Source organism: Cyprinodon tularosa, unplaced genomic scaffold (assembly GCF_016077235.1).
Source record: "Cyprinodon tularosa strain WSP-4 unplaced genomic scaffold, ASM1607723v1 ctg283, whole genome shotgun sequence".
NCBI lineage: Eukaryota > Metazoa > Chordata > Actinopteri > Cyprinodontiformes > Cyprinodontidae > Cyprinodon > Cyprinodon tularosa.
In genome coordinates, this window is record NW_024038989.1 from 161753 (window position 1) to 185533 (window position 23781).

Below are 23781 nucleotides of genomic sequence, written 5' to 3' on the forward strand. Positions count from 1 at the left end.
GCACAAAATGTGACACTTCTCTGGTCATCACACATGCATGCTCTAATACTAGCTTAATAAGCGTTCTCTATCGGGAGCGGGTACAGGGTTGTGCATGTGCTTCTTTTTTTTTTTATTGGAGAGGGCAGGTCTTTTCAAAGGTTTGCAAAAATCTTTCACTATACCTTTAAGTTGGACATTTTCCTGGTACATGCTGGACTATGGCAGAGCTGCACTCCTGTCTTGCTCTTAACTTATGGGGGAGCATTTTTAGGCATAGTCAGAAAAATAAGAAAATCTGAAAAAGCTGTAGAATCCATCAGCAAAACAGAAGTGCAAAAGACCACCAGAGGAGGATAATGATCAAGTCAAGTATTGGATCAGACCAATTTGGTAAAGTGATAACAGGATCCCTAGAAGACAGTGGGGGCAAAGAGGTCATTCATGCCATGACTGTAAAATGTTACTATATTATAGAACAGGAGTATATTTACATAGGTAAGTATAATGCATTCCCATCTGACTTGGTGGACAATTCCCCTAACAAACTGGCCCGCATCTGTTTTGTGCAGCAAGTTTGCTGCTTCTTTAAACTCTATTGTTTCTGGAGGGGGTTTGCAGTACTTTTCCTCTACATTTGTCATCATTACTTTTAATGCAACATTTTTGGTTGTGGTTCCCACTACACTGAGTCATGCTGAAAATGCAGTGTCAGTAGCAGGGGCGGATTTAGGAAATTTGGGGCCCTAGGCAAAGACATGCCTGGGGCCCTCTGAATTGAAAAGACAACACTTAAAACAGAGCTATTATACAGACACAGAATTGCATCTTAAATATTATTTATAAATAAGCACTTTTTTAAAATAAAGGTGCTAGAGTGGTCTGAAAAGTCGCTATATATAGAGACAAAAGCGCATAAAGCAAAGCTGGCAACACTAATCTTCGCACCCTTTTTCTTCAAATGGTTTGCTGCTGACTGGATCTTTCTGCACTTACGCAGCAAATGGATTGATCCGATATGGTGAACACTGAAGGGTGGAGGGGAAACACTTAATATTATAAGCACCTACTGTCATTTTAGAGAAAGGATTCTTATCAAAAACATAATTAATGTGCACAAATGAGTAATACCTGTATTACATGTAAAGGAGGTTTATGGGGCCCTGGGCAACTTTAACAGTTTAACCATTTAGTATGAATTAACATTAGGTTAAGGTTAGGGTTAGGAATATACTGGTAATAGTTAGAGTTGGGGTAAATGTGTCATGATCTTGGTACTATAGGCTGGGTTTTACTCCTCTCACCCCAGCCTAATTATCTCCCATTTCTGATCCACCTGTTTCTTCTGCTATTTATTCCACCGGTTCCCAGCCCACGGTGCAAGATTATTCAAGTGATTCAGTGGGAATGACTCTAGCTCTGTAATCTTTGTTCTGATTATCTGATTGTGACCTGTTTCTGCCTCGTGGATCCCGAGTTTTGCTTTGCCCCTGTCTGTGCTGTTAGTCTGCTCTGTTCTGGACTGATTCCCGGATTCCTGCTGGCTTACCGAACCTGGACTGTGCTACTGACCTCGGCTTGGATTCTCCTTCTGTACCTCATCGGCTCTCTGAACTTCTAGTCCATGAACTTGACTCTGCGACTTCGACTTTGGACATTCCCTTCTGGACACTGTTGCTCCTCGGCGTTGATTGGCATCAGCTCCGCTCATCACCCAGAGCTTGGGGTACATTGAGAGCCTTAATGTATAACTGTTTCAGCTAGAGCAGCTGCACGCCGTTAGTATATAAATACTTTTGAACTAATTCAGACCTGTCTGTCTTAAATATTGGAGGAAGTATTTTGTAAAATATCCTACATGCAGAGATTTGCAGGCACACATGGTAAAGTTCTGCTCTTTAAATTGGGGTTATTGTTAGGACTAAGGTGTTAATCCAGTTTAGGTAAGGGTGTTTGCTGCATGAATCATACAAAGAACAACAAATTCACAACTATGCATGGAATATTCTTTAAGAATCCCAGTAAAGGACTGAAAGAGACTACACTTTAACTATAAAGTACAACTTGAGGAATGGGGTCTTAAAAAACTTTAAAAGACCTCCAGGTATTCTTGATAATAGCCAAAGAGCAATTCAGAAGGAAGTCATGCTCTTTGGACATTGAAAAATTAGGTGTGGTTCAGGCTTTTTATGCATTACTGTAATTTATTGACTTTGACTGAGGAGATGAAATTTTCCACTGCCTGTATTTCAAACAATTCTTCTGAATTATTATTATTATTTTTTTTTTTTGTTCTCTCTATCTCATTAGGTACAAAGTTTGAAATGTTTGGCCGTTTCTCAAGTCACAACAACGCGAGTATGGACTTGTGCTCTCTGGATATCACTAATTGTTTTTAACAGCAATGATACATGCCCCCTTTCATTCCAGTATTTTAGGCATCAATTGTTTTCCTTCAAAATCGTGTTAACGACAGTTTTTCATTGAGAAGTATTGGAAAATTTCCACGCTGATTCGTTATTTAGTTCCTGTGGAAGATATCGCCACCAAACATGGGCGTGTTTCCGGAATAAGCAGCAGATGCTATAGGCTGAATTACCTTACTTATAGACATGGGGCATCCAGCAGTCTGAAGGACTTCTTTATCTCTACAAACAACTTCATGTAAGTTTGCCACTTTCTTCCCTCGGTCAGTCTGTGTGTCCCTTTTGAATTGTTTTGCTCTCTTTTATTAATTTATTTTTGTTTTCTTTGTCTTGAATTTGTTTGGCTTTTTATTAAAAAATATATTTACTTTTTATTCACTAAATGAAATGCGCTTGACTGACTGACAAATATTCTCAAAACACCGAAGACAGAATGACGCGCGAGCGCGCAGCCGTTCTGATGTGACTCCAACCATCAATACAATTCTAAGTTTTTCCTTGCGTTTATTTTCAAATAGTAACGGTTTGACGCGTTTAGAACAGGAAGGCGCCGCGTGTCAAAGGCAGAGGGATGTTTAAGTGGCAGCAGCGGCAGCGTTTCATTGCAGCGAAGATGGAGAAAACGGACGAGCGGCGCGTGAAGTTCACTTATCAGCGATTCAACTGATGTGGAATTTTCCGTTAGGGAAGCAGCTGAGTGCAGAGACGTCACTGCTCATTAAAGCTTTTAAATATTCATATATTTGCACGTTCTTTCACATCCTTCCCCTTACCTGTGAAACTTTAGAAAGGTGGTGGAAACTTACCAGACAGCAGCCAACCGCCACTGAGCAGTGAGTGTTTGGATTCGCGTTGATGCACGAATTATTGCTTCACTGAAGGAGTTTCCTGTAGTTCAGCTGTTAAGAGACCCAACTTTTCTTTAACTGTAATTCAAGCTGATCTGCATTGTTGGTTCTCATCTTACTTTTAACTATATGGTATATATTCTAAATGGAGTCAGGGTCTTAACATGCTGTTGAGTAATCAAGCACAGCAATACCATGCTCATTAGATTAGACAGTACTTTATTGATCCCTTGGGAAGACTCCCTCCGGAAATTAAGGTTACCAGCAGCTTACAGGGCAAAAAAGTATTAAGTTAAATTAAGTTAAAATCAAGCAAAAAAAGAAAAAAATACACATACATATACAAAAATACAAATACAAAAAATAATACAGATTAAGTACAGTGTATATAATAGGAGTTGTGTGTATGTAATATAGGATTTTGGCGGATAGATTGACCAGTAATATGGTTTGCACTTGCACTATGTGGTTTGTCCTGATAAAAATGGAGCTCACCTTTTACAGAAAAAAGCAGGTATTGGTCCATTTGGAAGTATGAGGTGAAGACATGTAAGAAAATAAAATAATCACACAGGGATCCAAACTAGAACAGTCGAAGGCAATCCTAAACAAATGTGTTTTTAGTCTTGATTTAAAGGAACTCAGGCTTTCCGCACTTTTACAGTTTTCTGGAAGTTTGTTCCAGATAAGTGGAGCATAGGAACTAAATGCTGCTTCTCCATGTTTACTCCATTACTTATTTTTCTTTCTACTTTTGACTTCTACTTATTACATTTTCACACAAGTATCTGTACTTTCTATTCCTTACATTTTTTAAAACAAACGTTACTCGTTACGCTTTATTTTGGTTTAATTTTTATAAATACATTTTTCACGTCATGTACGCCATCCAATGCAGATCATTGGCACCATCCACATCTAGTGAAAACTAGTGTAATTGGATGAGTCATATAACGCAAACACTCATTGATTAGCTAAAGGAAATCATCAGAAGCAAGCAGGTGTTCTTCAAACTGCAAACGTGAATTGTCTATGCCATGCAACAATGTGTGATTCAGAAAAAGATGTTGAAATGTCTGAAAGGTCGGGCACAGGCGAGAGCGTATCTGGAGATGGAGACCAACAAGACCTCTCTCATCCTTGGCCCTATCGCAAAGAATTTTTCAAAATAGTCGAAAAATTGAGCTTTCAATTCATATAGTGGCATCTGACAGTTGTTTTTTTTTTTAAGGTATCTTTATACTTTTATACTTTAATTAGTTTTTGGAGCACATACTTTTTCACTTTTACTTGAGTAACGAGGTCAAGTTGATATTTCAATTTTTACCAGAATGTTTTTAAACTGCAGTATCTATACTTCTACTTGAGTAACAGATGTGTGTACTTTTGACACCACTGTTCATTGTATACTATATTAAGTGATCCACACAGCCAAAGAGCCACATGTGGCTCTTAAGCTGCAGGTTGCAGACCCCTAATGTAGGGGATGAGAACTAAAAGTGCAACTGTAACTTTTCAAATCGGTTAAAGCAAGACTCTAAACGTAGCAAATTACAATGTTCTAATGTACCAATTGGGTAAGGTTTCTGTGCCACTGCGTGTCATCAATAAAACTGGTTTAGTACATGTTCAGAACTGCTCATGAATAAGTATGTTCTGTTATTTGGATGGACTTTGGCTGCCATATTAAGCCACTGTGTGTATTTTAGTGTTCCACATACAAAAATTCATAGAAAAAGTTTTGTGTTATTATCCAGAATCAACAGAGCAAGAGAAGAGTGAGGGTTAAACCCAAATATGGGCATAACAATGTAATCCACTGGTACTCAAGTCACATAAGCTTTAAGATGAAAATATAACTTCTCAATCTTTTAAACATGTCTTATGTGTACATCATTAGGTATCATTGGGAATGTTATGCATTCATAGAGAACAAGAGTGACAGTAAGAACTAGTAAGAAGAGTGAAGGTGGAGTATCAAATCCAGTCTGGTTTTTCTGGATTTCATTCTGCTGTAGCATTTTAGATCTATGCAGAAATGTGAGCTGGTTGTTAAAGGAAGAGCATAATGTTTCCTTCTCTAGCAGCTCTTCAGATAGAATGTGTGTACTGAGTATGAAGCTGGAAATGAGACATAAAGTATGGTTTTGTATTATTCTGGCTTGTGCAACCCAAATTTCCATGCTAATATTTGTCTCATTGTTGTAGCGCAAGAGAATGAAAAACTGCAGTTTTCGCAGGAAGCAATGTTTCCTGATCCTGAAGCAATCACCCGTCTGATACCAGCGTCTTGACCTGTTTGAGCTAAGATGCCTACCAATCTATGTAAAGCAGACAAACATGTTATAACTCCCTTAACAGATGTAAAGAATCTGTAAAGTAAAGATTAAGAAAGAAGAGAGAGTTTGATGAATAACCAGAAGCAACATTTGTAGTAAAAAAGGCAGTGATGTCATCTTAACTGGCTAACTATGCTATCAAGCGCCTCCTTTAAATACTCTCCATTTAGTCCTTTTTTTTAATTTAACAAAAAATAACATAAATTATTCTGAGCACATCATGATGTGATGTATACACCCTTTTTGTCCTTGGTGAGTGTTTAGATAAATGAAAGGGAACCTTTGACAGATTAGATGTATATTCACTAAGGCAGAAGGTTACCATCATGGTAATACCAGCATTGCACCAGGTGACCATTTTTTATTTGTTACGTTAACATGTGTCAGTCAAATCATCAGCTTAATTAAAAATAAAGTCTCCTAATGTAACGGCACCACAGAATGAACCAGAAATAGTAATCCCATTGGGTTAACTGTCACTCATTTACACCATAACCATAGAGAGGGAGATCGGTCAGCTAGAGACAAGGGCCGTTTTTAAATGCGTGTTCTTGTGCGTTCTCATGTGCGTGTGAAAGGTCATCAGCCTCAGGGCGGTTCCATTTCATTAGAGCGAAAAGACAAATGTCTTCTTATCAAGAACATACTTGGTGAGAACACAAGTCCATATTTGCATTCTTGTGACTTGAGAAACAGCCACGGTCTGCAGTTTGTGACGGGCATCTCCAGGCACTATTTTGATAAAAAATGCACAAACTACACCCCATTACACACATTTACACCTGAAATTTCATTTTAAAATCAGATTTCTGCCTAACTTAAGAAATTAAATTGTTCTTGCAGTCTTTTTACTTGTTTTGTTGAGATAAGCAGTGCATTCTAAAGATGCAAAATAATCAAATTTCCTCAGTTTTTATTTTGCAGGGCTGTAAAGTTTGAGGCATTCATTAAACATTAATGTCATACATACTTCTTTCTTTTAAATACAGTTCATATTACTATTATGAAATGATTACTTTAACTAGTCATCAACATAAAGTCACACTATATAACTGATTTTGTAGGTAGCTTAGATTAAAGGGCCTAAGAAACCTTCTAATTGGTTATAATCTGCCTGAACATAACAGACACTCCTCCACCTTTGCCTGAAGTTTCTGGGATGCTGAAGGAGCCGCAGCAGGGGGAGAAGTTCCAAGAATGGAGTTAAGTCACCAACTTGAAGCCACGCCTTGGTAAAGAACATAAAATCCAAGTATCACGTAGTTTAAATTACTTCAGAATAAAGGTAGTTTTAGCTATGGACATTACAGTAACTAAAGCCGAGTTCATGGCCACCATCGCAAAGGATGGAGTGGGGAGGTGGGGCTGCCTTAGGCATGTACTGCTGCAGGAACCACGAGTATAATCCAAGATATGGAAGAAAGGACATCCTGGTAGATCAAGGATACCCTTCAGTTGATACATTGAGAGCCTTAATATGGACCACAACATCCCCGTGTTTCCCCGTCTGCGTAAATACCTTCTCTATGGTTGCAGCTGGGTGCAAATGGTGTGAAAATACACGACTTCAAAAAGTGCAGCAAATATAAAAATAAGTCTTGTAAATACAATTATAAACACAAGAACTCAAAACTTAGACTAACACATAAACACAAGCAAAACTTCTCTATTCACAGAAAAAAGAGAGATGCTAAGTGAATACATGCTTCATATAAAAAAATGGTAACACAAAACAAATGCAAAGGGAAAAGCTGCAAGTTGCAAAAACACTTGGTTGTTAAGAAGAGCTACAAACTACCACTATGACTAGGATGTGCATGCTGCTCGTAGGACATGTGCCTATTATCCTGGATATTATTTACATCATAAGCTTAAATTAGATTCATGTTCTTATTTTAGACACTTACAGCCTCCTGTTTGGGAATAACTAAATAAGAAAATTTCATGGAGTCTCAAATCAACTAGCAGTTCTTCGTAATTGTGACAAGCTAACCAGCTAAAATATTAAAAAGTGCTATTTCTAATGACGTGGTAAAGGAAAGACATTTTAGGTGACTCAAAACATAAGGTATATCACTGGTAATTTAATACAACTGAGGTTACCCTGAGGTGAGGGCTGAAGGCTAGACCGTCCCGATTCACAGGTGATCACTTCCAACATTCAATGCTTTTGAGGGTCCTGGCCTTTCTAGACCATTTCTTTTTAGAATGGGAAACACCCATCGGTGTGGGGCATATTTCATTGCAGCTGTTAAAAGGTTCCACTTTTTAAAAAATTCATACAAGCCCCTCTTCTTACGTTATGCTGCCTGTGTATTTGGTCCCATATGAGTTTGTGACCATCATCATGTGTAGCTAGTTTGCAGTATTTTATTTGCATGTGTTTCATGTGTTGACATCATTTATATGTTTGCAGCTTTTTTTATGTTTCTTTGCAAGACATTTCTACTTCTCTTATCCCTTCACGGTATTTTTTCTTTGCATACTTTTAGTGTTTGTGTGTTGGCGTAATTCGCTGACCTAATTTTCTTTTCGGGGGAATTTGCTGTGAAGTCATGTATTTGCGGGTAATTGCACCCCTCCACCACCATTCTTATCCCTTTGATGAATGCCTGTGACACAGGTAAGTTGGTCTACTACTAGGTAAAGGTGGTGAGTTCTTGTGGTTCTCATTCAGTTTCATCTCCCAAAATATAGTGACATCAAATGGTGCCTTAAAATATCCAGGATAAGTCACATGACCATTGATCTCTGTCTTTGTGTTTATAGTCCAGACAATAGCTTTCAGATTCTCAGGATCCTTATGATTACCCTTCTGTAGTTTTCCTCTTTACTAAGATTTTAGTAGAAAGTCATTAATCTGTCATAAAAAAAAAAACAGCTGAGCTCCTTCACCATTACTCCTGCTCTCCCATTTGCGACCTTTGGCAAAATTTGAACTGCTTTCTTTTCCCTATGGTAGATTTTTTTTTTGCATTTACTCAAAAGCAGTGCTTTTTTTTGCAGATGGTAAAATCACCCTCTTCGGTCAAATGTACACAAAATATACGGTGCGATTGATGAGTTCCATTATTTTATTAGACATTATTTTGAAAATTAAAAAGCAGGTTGATCAGGAGGAATTACAGTTACAGTTTTCACATCTAAACAATTGCGAAAATAAAAAAAGTTGGCTTCATAGTGTTTTATGTGGAAGAAATATAAATTATGTGACTGTGATCTGTTTTGATAGTCAGCATTACTTTACTAAATTAGGGCGGATCAATCAACTGTACTTGCAGTATCATTTCAAATTAACAAAATTCTACTTTCAAATGGAAGAAGTGCTTAATTTTGGTTTCATTACATTGAAACAAGAGTGCGGCACTGACTTTCTTGCGGTAATGTATTTAAAGTGGGTTTTCTGCAACACAGATGGGAAGACAGTGTAGCAGATAGCATGTGGATCCATGCGTACGAGTAGAAGCAGGCAGTTTTCCACGCAAGAGTACAAGTAAAATCTCGCCACAAGGACTCAGGACAGGGAAAATTTCAAGGTCATGAACACAATGACATCCTGGAGTGAAACATTTTGTGCTTTTGGTTAGTGCAAAGGAAATTCAAAAAAAAATTGCAATAGCAGTTTAAAAATGTAACCCCTTACCGTTCCTTTTTTATATAGCTTCCATTAACAAAACTAAAGAAAATACTCCAGTCCAACTGTGTGATTTTCTGAAATTCTCCGAAAATCATTTTCTGGAATTACTCTCATGCACCTTTCCCTTTTTTTCCCCCCCAAGTTCAAAGCTTGCAACTTCCTCTCTGTGTTCTTGACCTTTGTCATTATGCAATTTTGTTCTGACAGTATTTGTATTTTGTTGCCCAGCCAGCACATCTACCTCGCAGTGTAGTCGGTGACAGCAGACCACCATGGCTCTAAACATACCCGGTGTGGTGGCGGTGGTGCTGTTCTACATGTTAATCCTGGGTACTGGGGTTTGGGCAGCCCGGAAATCCAGAAGAGTCGAGAGGAAGAGCTGCGGAGACAGAACCGAGGTGGTGCTGCTTGGAGACAGGAATATCAGCCTGGTGGTTGGGATTTTTACCATGACCGGTAGGTGGTTCTGTGAAAGCATGTTCTGCATAATGTAGTGACAAGATGAAAGATCCTAAATATAAACTATACAGGAAAAAAAAAACAGGTTGAAAAGAAAAACCAGAAAAGACAGAAGGAAATAAACCTAAGCTGTTAAACTGATCAGGACAGAACCAAACCACAAATCCGAAAACTTGCACCAAAACATAATGTAAAGAACTTGAAATCTCTGAACTAATTTTCTTTAATACATTCTTTATTGAACTACACTTTATTCTAATCAGTACAATTGTGTAACACATAGATGTCTAAATTTTCTAGCAAATCTAAGAACATAAACATGATAATAAATAACACTATTCAGTCAATTTTTCATCCAGATCAGTCTCAGAATAATGGACAGGCTAAACCACTAACTAGCGGTGGATTTACTCTTGGCCATAAACTTTGATTGTTTTGATTTTTTATAGGTTAATGGGGAAAAAATATAGTATAGCAAAGTTTAAAAATCTTACTTAAACAATCTCTATCAGAAATATTCTTGCACTCAAGGGTTTAATATATATTATGGGCTATTAAGGACTTATTTGAAGGCCTGTTTTCAGGACGGAAATCTTTTTCAAAAACAAGAACTAGTTACACAACTTTAAATATGTTATTGATTTTCCTTATCCACTTGGGGACAAAGTTATACACACAGGCTGAGTTGTATACATACAACCCCTCAAATATTTGGTTAAAAGTCTTGTAGCTAATTGCATCTTGATGGCTGCACGTTTAGCAGTGTTACCACCGTTAAACAAATGAAGTAAATAAGGGAGAAAAAACATGACTTTGTGGTCCTTTCTGGTTTGAACAAAGAACCCAAGCTAGTTTTAAGTATTCTAATGACATGACAGATGTTTTATCATGAAAAACTCTGATTTCGGGGGGTGATGAAACCATTAAGAATGACTAGTTTCCAGTTATTGACAGGCTTTCCTGTTGCTTGTTTCCTATAAACACCAAAGACATTTTTCCCAGCTAAGTTTGAGAACTAGCATGCATACAAGAACTACACTTAAAAAGAAGGAAACCAGCCAATATTTAGAGCCTGTTAATGGCTGCCTCACGAAATGATGCCAATATGATTTTGCCTAATTTGAAATGACAAGCAGAGACACTGCCAGCACACAGAAACAAGGTGCAAAACACTTATGATGGTAAACTAAAGTATTTTTTCCTTTTTTTTTTTATGCCTTTTTTACGCCTGTTGCTCTTTTTCAGCCACTTGGGTCGGAGGAGGTTTTATCCTGGGTGTTGCTGAAGCCGTGTACACTCCCAAAATGGGCTTGATTTGGGCTTTGATGCCGATACAATACTCTGTATCCTTCATAATAGGTAAGGCAGTAGAGGAAGGAGGAGGCTGTGATCCTAATGTCAACCATATGTGTCTGGGCAAGTTTGTGTCTATCCAAATCTTTCCATTAAAAAATTGTATTTAAGCTATTACTGAATGAATACACAATGAACAATGGATGCTTTTGCAACCCTGCGTTAGGAGGTCTCTTCTTTGCCAAGCCAATGAGGGAGAAGGAATATGTCACCATGATGGATCCTTTCCAGGAAAAGTATGGCAGGGTGTTGAGTGGGGCCCTCGTGCTGCCATGTGTTTTGGTGGATGTGCTGTGGGTATCCTGCACTCTGTTAGGGCTGGGTAAGTGCACATCACCTTTTTCCTGCTTTCCCATGTAAAAACTACACACTTCAATGTGTTCTATTGGGATTTTAATGCAGGTCAACACAAAGCTGACTGCATTGAGGGAAAGGCTTCTTCAGCAGTTCTCTACATTTTTTATACTTAAATCTGAAAAGTGTAGGATTGCATTTGTATTCAGTTCATCTGACTTAATACTTCAAACAATACCATTTGCTGGTGTTACAGCTGGAAGTATTTTTGGACGTTTCACAGGTACCTTTGCACATTTAGAAAGTGTGCTCATTGCTCTTTGCAAAATAGCTCAAACTCCCTCAGATTGGACAAAGTGAGTCTGTGTGAAGATTAGTTTTACATTTTCCTTCAAATGGAGAAAATAGATAAATCACAAGTAAATAAACTGTCAGCTACTGGAAAACCTGGATAGGACAGTACCCCCAACTCAGTGGACACAACCTGCTGGCCAACCTGGTGGTTATGGTAAAAGAGATGAGAAAGCAGTGAATCCAGAGGTGCACTTCAGGGCTGTGCTCACCTATCGTTAAGCAAAAACTGAAGGTCCAGAGCCGTTGCCTCATATTTAAGTTGTAGACTGTGTGGTTGCTACTACCCAGATAGGTGGAGGGAGTTTAGCCAGAAGGCCCAAAGAACTGAACTTAACTGGCCTAATGTGAGAAATATTGAACAGGCTGGACCTTTATTGATAAGGGCAGCTTTAAATTAACAGAAAATTGAGCTTTTTAACAGTTAGAATGCTGAAATCTACTGAGAACTTTACTAAACTGTCGAGTATGTTTGCCTCAGCATTCCTATTGAGAGGGCAGTAAAAAAAAAAAAAAAATGTTAATCAACAAAGTTGGCAAAATGTGAAAAATTACAAAGGGCTTGAATACTCTTACAAGTGTTTTTTTTAGCACAGGCAAAAAAACAAAACAATCTAGGTTATTCTACTGGATGACAGGAAAAGCACTGGTGTCACTAATGTATGTATTTGTGCAACAGGAGCAACTATGAGTGTGATACTGGACTTGGAGTTTGGCTACTCTGTGTGGATTTCAGCTGCTGTGGCTATAGTCTACACTCTGTTGGGAGGACTTTATTCAGTAGCCTACACTGACGTCATCCAGCTCGCCCTCGCATTCCTCAGTTTGGTAAATAGGAAGGTCCTTTACTACACATACCAACACTGAGAGTACAATATCTCACACTGTCCTTCTGTTACTTTAATATGTTTTTCATGTTATCATTTTTAGCTAAACAAACTAAAGTTGTATAAAAAGTGTGGTGCTCTCAGTTCTTAACAGTAAAAGTGCTGTAACCATAATGTAATCTCCATGCCTGGTGTGTACTCCTTCTGCTCTTATCTGATGCCTGCACACTCATGAACTCTTTGTGCGTTGCTCTCCTTGCAGTGGCTGTGTGTACCGTTCATACTACTGAACAAAACATCTGTTAACATCGCTGACACAGCTTTTAACAACACATTTCAAGATCCATGGGTTGGAAGTCTGGATAAGGATAGTGCCTGGAAGTGGATTGATGACTTCTTAATGTTGGTAAGCTGGTCAGTATATTCTACCTCTTTAACCTTGGCTTTAATATAACTGATAATCCCTTTGTTTAAAGAAGTCCTGATGACATGTGCTTAGAGGAGGCGTTCAAGAATTACCATAATTATTTTTCAGCTTGACTCCACCCTCCCCTCATATATAGAGGCGTGTGTTTTCTTAAGATAGCTGCTCTGACATCAGTTAAACCATCCATTTTAGTGACAGTTTTCCTGCAAGTTAATGTGTTTTTATTTAGTCTAGATTAAGATTTAAAAAAGCCCAGAAACACAAGGATTTAGGATTGAAGATAAGGCTACCATTCTCCTATGCCATGAATGACACTTGGAATATTGTGTGCAGAGAAAGGACATCTCCTTTTACTGTCCAATATTTCAAGTCCAAAAAGTTATAATCAAAGATAACTTCCGTTAATATAAAAATGTTTTTTCGAATGATAATTCAGTTTATTAAGGAAAAAAGCTAAACAACACACAACCTCGCTGCATGTAAAATAATTTCCCCCCCTAGAGCTAATATCTACCCTTAGTTACAACAGCTATCTCCAATAATTTGCAATAAATGATGAATATTTATATCAGACCAAGAGCAGGTTATTATTGTTTTCTTTCCTCCGGCTATAGATGATGGTCGCAACTATAGTTCACTGGAGTCCCAAAGGCTCAGTAACATTTCTTCTTTCTAATACCTATCTCGAATTATAGAATATTTTTCCCTTTGCTTTTAAATTCCCTAGCATGAAATCCTAGCATAATAGGTTGCTTTCTACTATATTATGTCTGAAAGTAAAACACCTTCAAATAAAACTGTATCACAAGTTTCTCATCAGCTCCAGCTTTTAGGTGATTAAAAGTCATACTTTTAATTTAATCGTAATGTGTTTTACTTTCAAACAAGGAGTTTAATCTACACTCTAGTTCAATTGTTGGTAGTTTTGATCACTATTTGGTATTTATGACTTATATAAAATATAATACAATATTTATTACTATATATAAGACAACTTTAAAGATATAATGTAGGATTTTCGTGAATTTTTGAAGAGACCCTTTGCACTTAAAAATTTTTTATAAATAAATGCACAGCCTTGTACCTGCTCCCAAGATGGAATGCCTTTTAAACCCATGCCAGAGCATGCAGGAGCCCATTTCTCCTCGTGCACACTCTGTTCAAAAGTTGCTGTTTGCATCACTCATACAAGCTTACTTTAAAGAAGATTTGCAATTTTTCCTCTTGGTCAGACTCATGACCGGTAAGTGAAAATGGGGGCGAGGACATAGGGTGTAAAGATTTCACCAGAACGATTGACAATTAAGAGCAATTAGGATAATTTATTTTGATGATCCACCCAGAAAAAGAACATCCTCCATTTACTTATAAGGTACCTCCTAGCAGTGATATTTTTTGTTTGAATCAATTAAACTAAATTTAATTTCAGTGAACATTAAATATTCGTCTGCTTTGTGGACTTGTTTCCCTGCACTGGGTGGCGGTTGGTGCTGCGGCTTATCTCAGTGTGATCATTTAGCTAGAGGCGTGCTTCACCATAGACGGATTATAAAAATAAAAACTACTTAACTCATTGATTGTCATAGGGGGAATGATTCGCCTCCAGAGCAGGTGTGGTTAATGCTGCATAATGACCCTTAGCAGACAGCTCCTTTTGGTGCCGGCTTTTTTTGCACTAAAACAGCAAAAGCGTTTAAATGGCAAAGGGTAAAATTACCCTAACTTGTTCTACTATAAGGCTGCAAGTTGTAAAGTTTTTTGAAATGACAGAAGCTTCTTTGTTTCCTGCCCACAGTTCAGAGCTGTTAGTCTAGCTCTTCTGTATCTGTCTGTCATTGTAAAGAACAAGTCCACATTCATTTACAGGCTAAGAAAAAAATCTTAACCTTTTGTTCCTCTACCCAGTTTATTCGGGTCTGTGTTTGCTACATTTGATTGTTGAATTAAGATGAATTTTACAGAAATGAAATTAATAGTATTGTTCTATAAGCTGGTCAGAGTCTAATGATGCGACTCTATTAAAACGCTTTTATTTATGCTCAAACTTCCAGAATTCCGATAAAGCTAAGGTCTGAACTTTTTTAGACCAGTAAAATAACATTTCCCCACATTATCTTTTAGATTTGCTGCTATAATTTTGGAAATTGTCCTTTTTTGTCACCCAAATGTTGGACAGTAGAGAACCCGTTACATTTTAACAAATCTTGTCACAGGACTACAGGAGATTATTTGCTGCTGCTAAATGTGGTTAGGACTACATAACAGGAGTAACAAAATGCAGTAGTTCTGTCTGTGTTAATCATATTAGTATGAAAAGGCACACAGTGGAATCAACAGAGTTGATCCAAACAGACTTTAGTCAGTCAGTTTGGCAGACATTTTCATTTATGGTACTGTTTAAACACATAGGGCCATAAAAGCAGATGTGGGCAGACAGAACTCGACTCTGATGGAGTTTTGGAGGTTTATGCTAATAATCTGCCAAATGTAAAGGGCTGAGGTTTGTTTTTTAACTCCTGGCTATGGGGTGAGTTTAGTCTGTAGCTCTTTAGCCTAATGGCGTTTCAGCATGTCTCCTTGAATAATTATGTGACTACCTTCTGGATGCTTTAAAATAAGGTATTGTTCTCAGCTTGATGTTTCCACATATGAGTTCTACATCTCAACTTGCTGTTACTGCTTTTTATTTTGGTTTAAAATGTTCTTCCTTTGCCCCTGCCATGTATTTTCAGGGTCTTGGTAGTCTGTCCTTCCAAAGCTTCCACCAGAGGACGCTGTCTGCCTCCTCAGCAAGAACAGCCCAGTTAACTTGCTATGCAGCAGCAGTTCTGATAGCCATTCTGGGAATCCCTCCTGCTCTGGTTGGGGCTGTGGCTGCATCCACAGGTGAGAACTAAGCTAAAGCCTTTGTACATGTTATGTGGCAGCAAGTAAATTAGACTGGCTCCTACTGTTTTGCTTTTCACAGTGACTCAGACACACATGTCCTTTCTCTGGCAGCTCATTGCATAACTTTGTAACCATACTTTGTATAAATGCACAAGTTGAGCAAGATGCAACCATGGGGTACTTGGTAACAGAATCGTTTCCTTTTTATTCATTACCACCAGATTGCGCTTTCTACAGGCCTTTGTGCAGGAGTCAAATTATGGTGAAGGTTTGAGAGAGAGAGAGAGAGAGAGAGAGAGAGAGACAAAAACTGTCCCACAATTTGACACTTTTTTATAAGCATTTATAACACATTTATAACATATTCACCCCAGATTGAGAGGAGCTCAGGAAATATTCATATAAGGAGCAAAAAGAGGAGACTTTGTGTTTGTGATATTCCTGTGCTGCCTAAGCTTTGTGATTCTTGTTAGTAGTGAACAATTATCCCGGCCACTGGAGTCACTTCACATCACTTTCAGACCCACTCACAGTCTCTAGTACTTTAAATTCCTACTTTATCATATTTAAACAACAAACTTTCAGGCTTTTTTGTCACAAACACAAAGTCGAAAATGTTTTTGGAGTAGAACAAAAAGATGAGATGCTCTGTTTTTTTATTGTATCTATTTCTTTATGAAAACGAAGGGTTGACGGTTCAAGCCCAGACTCTGACTTTCATTGTCGTTGTGTCCTTGGGCAAGACACTTCAACTGCATTGTGTACTGATGTGGTCAGAGGGCCCGGTGGTACCATTGTACAGCAGCCCCGCTTCTGTCAGTGAGCCCCAGGGCAGCTGTGGCTACAATGTAGCTTGCCACCATCAGTGTGTGTGTGTGCGTGAATGGGTGAATGAATGTAGTGTAAAGCGCTTTGGTCAAGTCTCCTGACTTGAAAAAAGGCGCTATTTAAGTGCATGCCATTTACCAATTTATAAATAAAAGCATAAAAAATGTGGCGTGTAATTGCATTTAGGCCCCAGAGTGAATCAATCATTAAATAAACGCAACAAAACAGCTAAAATAAAATATAAATTTTCATTTTTATAAAAATAAAAATAAAAAAAAAGCATACCTTGCAAGTACCTTGCTTATAAACAGTGAACCAACATACCTGTCAACACATGCAGAAATCTGACTGAACATTCCAGAACATTGCAGAAAACACCTGATTTCAGTGATTACCTCAAAGTGTTGCTCAACTAAAGGTTTTGTTTAGAAGTTCCATCAGTCTTGTTTACTTATTTTAATTAGTAATATATACACACACAGAGCTTGTGGTTGTAATCACTAGGGTTGGGAATTGAAAAGATTTTCACGATTCCGATTCCCTTTTCGATTCTATGAAACGATTCGATTCTTTATCGATTCTTTTTTCGATTCCAATTTGGGGGAAAAAGGAGAACAAACAGTTTGATTATCAGCATCAACTTTGTTTACTTAACTATTGCACAATCTTACAAAATCAACAAGATCAAGATGTCCACAGGAAATGTGAAACTGGAGTAACATCCGTGTTTAAATGAAAAATTAATACAAGAACAAACTTAATAACCAACAATGTCTAATAACAAATGATGGGATAATAACTTATTTTAAATAACAAAAAATACTAATTATAAAACAGTAGTAGGGAAAATTAATAGTTATTTTGCAGAAAGATGAGCATATCTGCTTTTTCTGGAAGGATACGGGATCTTTCAGGGCTTATGGTGTCTCCAGCCATGGAAAACACCCTCTCAGATGGGGTGGCGGAAGCCTGCACACAGAGGTACCGTATTTTCACGACTATAAGGCGCACTTAAACGTCTTTTTTCCCCCTCAAAATGTGCGGTGCGCCCTATGGTGCGGTGCGCCCTATGTGTGTTGTAACTGCGACTTTTGAGACCACCTCATTGAGGAGATGATGAAAGAGTGGCTGAATGTAAGGAGACCAGGTGTTTTTTTTCCACTCATCACCATTAATCTGTAACTCCATGCGTGCCCATCTCACAGCTGATGTGAAAAACATGGGGAAACAAATTAAGGCTGTGCTCGCTGTTCAACCGCTCGACATCGGTGTGAACCGGACCCAGCAGGTGCAGCAGAAGCAGCGAGGAATAACGTGTCTGCTGGCTCTGTTCTTCAAGCTTTTGCAAAAGCAGGCATTATTTCTGAGGAGCCGCGCTGCACGGAAAGTGACTCTGACAGCGCAGAAGGGGAAACTGGCATGTCTGATTTAGCGCAGCTGTTTAATTCAGAAACAGAGGATGATGACTTTGAGGGGTTTGATTAATACTTTGTAATAAATACATGAATAAAGCACAATCATACTCAGTTTTGCTCCCGCTCTATTTTTCTACCTGAAAACTTAATTCAACAGCAGGCTCTGGTCCGCGGCGCATCCGGACTCACCTCGGCAGGTGTTTTTTCATCTAAATATTCTAAATCTTTTTAAGTGAGAAAGTCCACCTGAAAATTTAATCATTGCAGTCAGCTCATCCAGATTATTATCCTGCCTATGTTTTAAGTTAATTTATGCGTCAATAAACGAAGAAGAAGGGGAAACTGGCATGTCAGATTTAGCGCAGCTGTTTAATTCAGAAACAGAGGATGAGGACTTTGAGGGGTTTGATTAATACTTTGTAAAAAATACATGAATAAAGCACAATCATACTCAGTTTTGCTCCCGCTCTATTTTTCTACCTGAAAACTTAATTCAACAGCAGCCTCTGGGCCGCGCATCCAGACTCACCTCGGCAGGTGTTTTTTCATCTAAATAATCTAAATCTTTTTAAGTGAGAAAGTCCACCTGAAAATTTAATCATTGCAGTCAGTTCATCCAGATTATTATCCTGCCTATGTTTTAAGTTAATTTATGCGTCAATAAATTGTATCAGAGGAGTAATCACAGCCCTGTGTCATCAGCGATGTGTCTCTCATGGCCAGCTCCCAGGTTTGAATAATACTTTGTAATAAATACACCTTGCAGCTTTATTTGCTGTGATCAGTGGGAATAAAGTAGTTTTAATATGTTTTTAAGTGGGAAAATCCACCTGAGAGGACATGTACCTGTATATAAAAAACGCGCCCTATAGTCCGGTGCGCCTTATGTGTGTGTTAAATACAGAAATGGGACACATAACTGAGAGTGCGCCTTTTAGTCCGGTGCGCCTTATGGTCGTGAAAATACGGTAGTTTTCAGCCAGTCCAGATAGCAAGGGCAGCGTATCTTGCTTGTTCCACCACCACAGTGTGGCGCTATCCCTGCAGGGGATGGAGGGCAAGCTTTTATAGAGCTGGATTTCCTGATCTACCCTCTGGGCTAAGGAAAGACGGGGCTTTGATTCACAAAGTGACCGCAGCTCGTTGTCTTCCTCCTCGAATACCGTAGTTCTTCCAACTTGCGTAACTTGCGTAACTTACGTAACTTACGTAAAACGTGACGTAAGTCGTGCTCCCCAGAGCCAGCGCTCTAGGCTCTGGTGCTGCGGGAATCGAAAAAAGAATCGTTCAGCGAGCTGCCAAATGATGCCATGGAATCGGAAAATACGGAACCGGTTCTTAACAGGAACCGGTTTTCGATTCCCATCCCTAGTAATCACTGATGATACGGTTGCAGTATACACTTGTTTTTTTTATTTCTTTAATTTATTTAGATCCCCATTAGCTACTGAGTCAAAGCAGTAGCTATTCCTTCTGGGGTCTTAACATTTTTTAACAGATATTACATGAAAGCTGTGTCACAATGAAGCCAAATACAGAAGTACACACACACAACAATACAACTTCATATACATACAGACTCCATAACCTGCCCATGCCATTTACACTGCTGTATTGCACACTGCTCTATTTGCACTACCTTGTACATTTTATTTTTTTATACTTTTTATATATTTTTTTTATTTATCCATATTTTTATCCTAAGTGTATATATTAGTATATTTTTTGCATGCCTTATACCCCAGTGTTTTTAGAGATTTTTATAATTTTATTTACCTATTTCATATTATATGTTTCATGTTGCACGATTGTACCATAAAAAATTCCTAGTTGTGAACTCCTTCACTAACAATGGCAATAAACCCAATTCTGATTCTGATTCTGAACATACACAAAGATACACATAATATAGTATGAACTATTCTGTGTACAAAACCATACCAATCTCTAGGCATTATGTAAATTATAAAGCATTTCAGTTACTAGTTCTCATTATGAATTACTTAATTTCATAAATGTTACAGTCACTCCAAAGTAAATATATAAAGTCTAAGCCTTGTACATCTCTGAAAAATAAAAATTGCGGGAGTGAGTTCCACACCACTATCGCCCTATAACACGATGTTCTCTGAAGTTGATTTGTTCATCCAGCAGGTAACCAAAAACTTCTTTCACTTGATTGGCAAGTAGAATAATTATGAGTGTCACCAAAAAAGTCAATCTGTTATGAATAATTTCAGGTGCTATTGTAATAATTACATTTTTTAAGAATTTAATTAGAGAATATTTGATCCATGCTAACTGATTGTGCATGTCTGTAATACTACCTGAGCTGCTTTATTTTTTTGCAACCTGTAATTCATTCTGGTTATTTTCTGTAGTTGTTGCCCAAATTATGGAACAGTAGTCGAGATGACACAAAACTCTTGATTCCACCAAAGTTTTCCGTATTTGAGTTGGTATGCATTTCTACAGTACCGAACTGCTGCCATACTCCTGCCCATATTATTCAGTATTTGTTTTATCTGAGCGTTCCAAGTTAGCCTGCTGTCCACAATCACGCCAAGCAATTTGGACTCAGTCACTTGTTCAATCAGAATCAGAATCAAGTTTATTGCCAAGTAGGTTTGCACTTACAAGGAATTTGACTTGGTGTTGTTGGTGCAGACAAAAAATAAAAAATAAAAATAAGATAGAATATATATATATATATATATATATATATACACAGAAGCTATATACAAACAGTAGACTGTGCGTTAATGTAACGCAGAAATCCTGAATGGGGGAGAGACACATTGTCCAATGTCACGGGCGGGTCTTGGCCTTGTTGATAAGGCCGATAGCAGATGGGAAAAAAATTGAACGTCCCATTTCTCAAAATTGAACCACTAACAACCAAGTTAAGAGTAGGTGAGCCTTTTAAGATGATTAAATCCCAAGATCATGCATTTGCTCTTTGCAGCATTATTAACCAACTTTCTTTTTTTTTTTTATCCAATTTTCAATTCATTTTAGTTGATTATTTAATATCATAATAAGTCTGGTAAAGTAATAGTCAGACACATAAAGAGTTGAGTCATCTGCATATAAGGCAATAGTAGCAAATTCCAAAATAAATGACAAATCATTTGTAAAAACAGAAAATAATAATGGCCCAAGGCAACTCCCTTGAGGCACCCCACAGTGGATAACCTTTGTCTCAGAATAACTACCATTAAAAAGTACATTAAACTCCCTATTAGTAAGATAGCTATAGATCCATTGGATTGCACACTTTTCAAATCCATAATAACTTTAATTTTCTAATTATAAATTATGATCAATTCTATGTATCAAATCTATGTAACGTGCAAATGTAAATATTAGCCATACACATGAAACTGGGGATTTTACAAGGACATTAGACCATCCCAATGGACCCCAGGCCCTGCAGTATATCAATGTTCTGTACTTGCAGCTTGGATGTCAGATTTCTGCATGAGTGAATTTTTATCCTTTTGAAATATATATCTGTTTTTGAAATTCTCTTTTCCAGACTGGAACCTGACAGAGTACGGTTCCCCCCCTCCTTACATCCGTGGGGAGCACAGTTTTGTCCTGCCCCTCACTCTGCAGTACCTCACTCCATCCTACATCTCAATCATTGGAATTGGAGCCGTCGCCGCTGCTGTCATGTCTTCCACAGACTCGGGTCTGTTATCTGCAACATCTGTCTTCTCCTCAAACATCTACAAAAATGTCCTGCGCACACAGGTAAGGAGTCCAAAGTGTTAACCTCAGAAGCTATGTTTACTATCCAAACCACTGTATCAGATAAATCCCAAATGGGATGGATGCATGTTTAAGTAAATAACCAAGCATCTTCTCTTTTATGACCTGTTGTTCCCAGGCTTCAGATAATGAGATGCAGTGGGTGATTCGGGTGTCAGTTGTAGTTGTGGGACTTGTTGGAACGTCCATAACATTCTACACTAACAGCACCCTGGTCCTCTGGATTCTCGGAGCTGATGTCTCCTACACCCTCATGTTCCCCCATTTGGTTTCTGTGCTTTTCTTCAAAGTGACCAATGGTTACGGCGCAGCAGTGGGGTACATAGTGGGGGTGAATCTGAGGATTCTGTTGGGAGAAAATACTTTGGGCATCCCAGTTGTCATTCACCTTCCAGGTTGTACTCTGGAAGATGGCATCTATGTCCAGAAGGCTCCTGTGAGGACATTGTCCATGCTGTGTACCTTGGTAACCGTATTGCTTTTTTCTTGGTTGGCTTGTCTCATGTTTAACCACGGCTTGCTGCCTGAGAAATGGGACGTTTTCAAAGTAAGACGTACGGTTACTACACCGCTGGGGGATGATGCCACACAAAACCTCAAAGATGAAGTGGTGAATTCTGCTGAATGTGATCAGAACAGCCACGGAGTGGCTTTACAGCTGCTGTCACAAACTGGAGCATGAAGGCTCTCTGTATATAAAATGTCTTTGATCCTATTCACTTTGGACACAGTTATTGTAAACTGAGACTGACAATGATTATAGTAAAGGCTCTTTTTTCTTTTAATTTATCTTATTTATCGATCGTTTACTCAATAAAAATCTAGGTATAACCTTTATTCTAGCTAAGGTTTTCTCTTACCCTGAAATAGCTTGTGCATACACAATCATGTACTCCTTGCAGACATTTTCCAATTTCTGTCTTTCTGCCATTCTTTAATAATTTGAGGTCATTAAACACTGGTCGTCATGTAAGACCAAGTTAATGCAATTTGACACAAAAAAAAGCACTTTTCAGAGGATTTCATTTAGCCATTAAGACCAACCTGGACCTTTATAAACAGCTTCACTGGGCTCCTTTACATTTCTGTGGAAGCATCTTATACCTATCTTTGCAGAGTTGTTTCAGTTCGGCCCCATTGGAGGGGTTTTACAGTATATCATCTTGTTTCAACCTATGGCACATTATCAATATGTTTTTTAACTCGAGAATTGCTACTTCAAGATTGTCACTTTGAGTTAACTCATTCAGAGGCAGACTTGATGTTGTGCTTCTTGTCATTGTCATGCCTCATAAAACGGGATGCGCTTAAGCTTAATGTCTTAAACTGATAGTTTCAGGAATTTTGGTTGTTGGCATGATCAAGTTCTAAATCTGTGTGGGAATGCTGTAACAGATGTAGCCAGGCTCACACAGCCTTCAAAGCTTTGCCTGTATCTTCATTTGTTTTTTAGTCTTACTGATCACTTGCTCATAGAGTAACTATGGCAAAGGTTGGGAAGGTTCCCCATTGCTGCATGTTTTCTTTATTTGAGAATGAGAGCTTTCCTGTACCTCAATGAAGACCTAAATCCTTAGAAGAGGCTTCTAAATCATTTACAAGCTTTGTAAATTTAAATCCAATCTGTTGTATTTTTTGAAATCACAGCTTAATGTGTTAATGTCTGAGATCCTTTAACCTGTTCATGCTGATAGTTTCTATTGAGGTGGTTTATGTTTAATAATTGCACACGTCTCTAGTTCTTCAGATCCAAGTGTGGCTTGAGAAATTCAACACTTTCTGAACAATCTGCTCTTGATCAGTTAATTCCTGACTTAGTATTTAGTAAATCCTCTTTGAAACAGGTCCAGGTTGGTTTGGAGAACCTTTAGTTTGTAAAAGGACATAAGGACTTTTTTAGACTAAAATGATCATTTGAAAACTGCTTTTTGTTAG

General features: G+C 38.1%; 1 protein-coding gene across 2 annotated transcripts; it reads left to right on the forward strand.

Annotated features, from left to right (window-relative positions):
- Positions 1–2515: 2515 nt before the first annotated feature.
- On the forward strand, positions 2516–22631 carry LOC119786936 (high-affinity choline transporter 1-like). 2 transcript variants are annotated; one of them, XM_038290529.1, is made up of 10 exons: positions 2620–2643; positions 6720–6824; positions 9458–9685; positions 10934–11047; positions 11208–11363; positions 12366–12514; positions 12776–12919; positions 15673–15826; positions 21611–21828; positions 21965–22631. In XM_038290529.1, the coding sequence occupies exons 3-10, from the start codon at positions 9502–9504 to the stop codon at positions 22526–22528; spliced, it is 1683 nt and encodes a 560-aa protein (XP_038146457.1). In that variant the 5' UTR covers positions 2620–2643; positions 6720–6824; positions 9458–9501; the 3' UTR covers positions 22529–22631. The 2 variants fall into 2 exon arrangements, with proteins under 2 accessions (XP_038146458.1, XP_038146457.1); XM_038290530.1 differs by lacking the exon at positions 6720–6824 and having other exon boundaries at positions 2516–2643.
- Positions 22632–23781: the final 1150 nt, after the last annotated feature.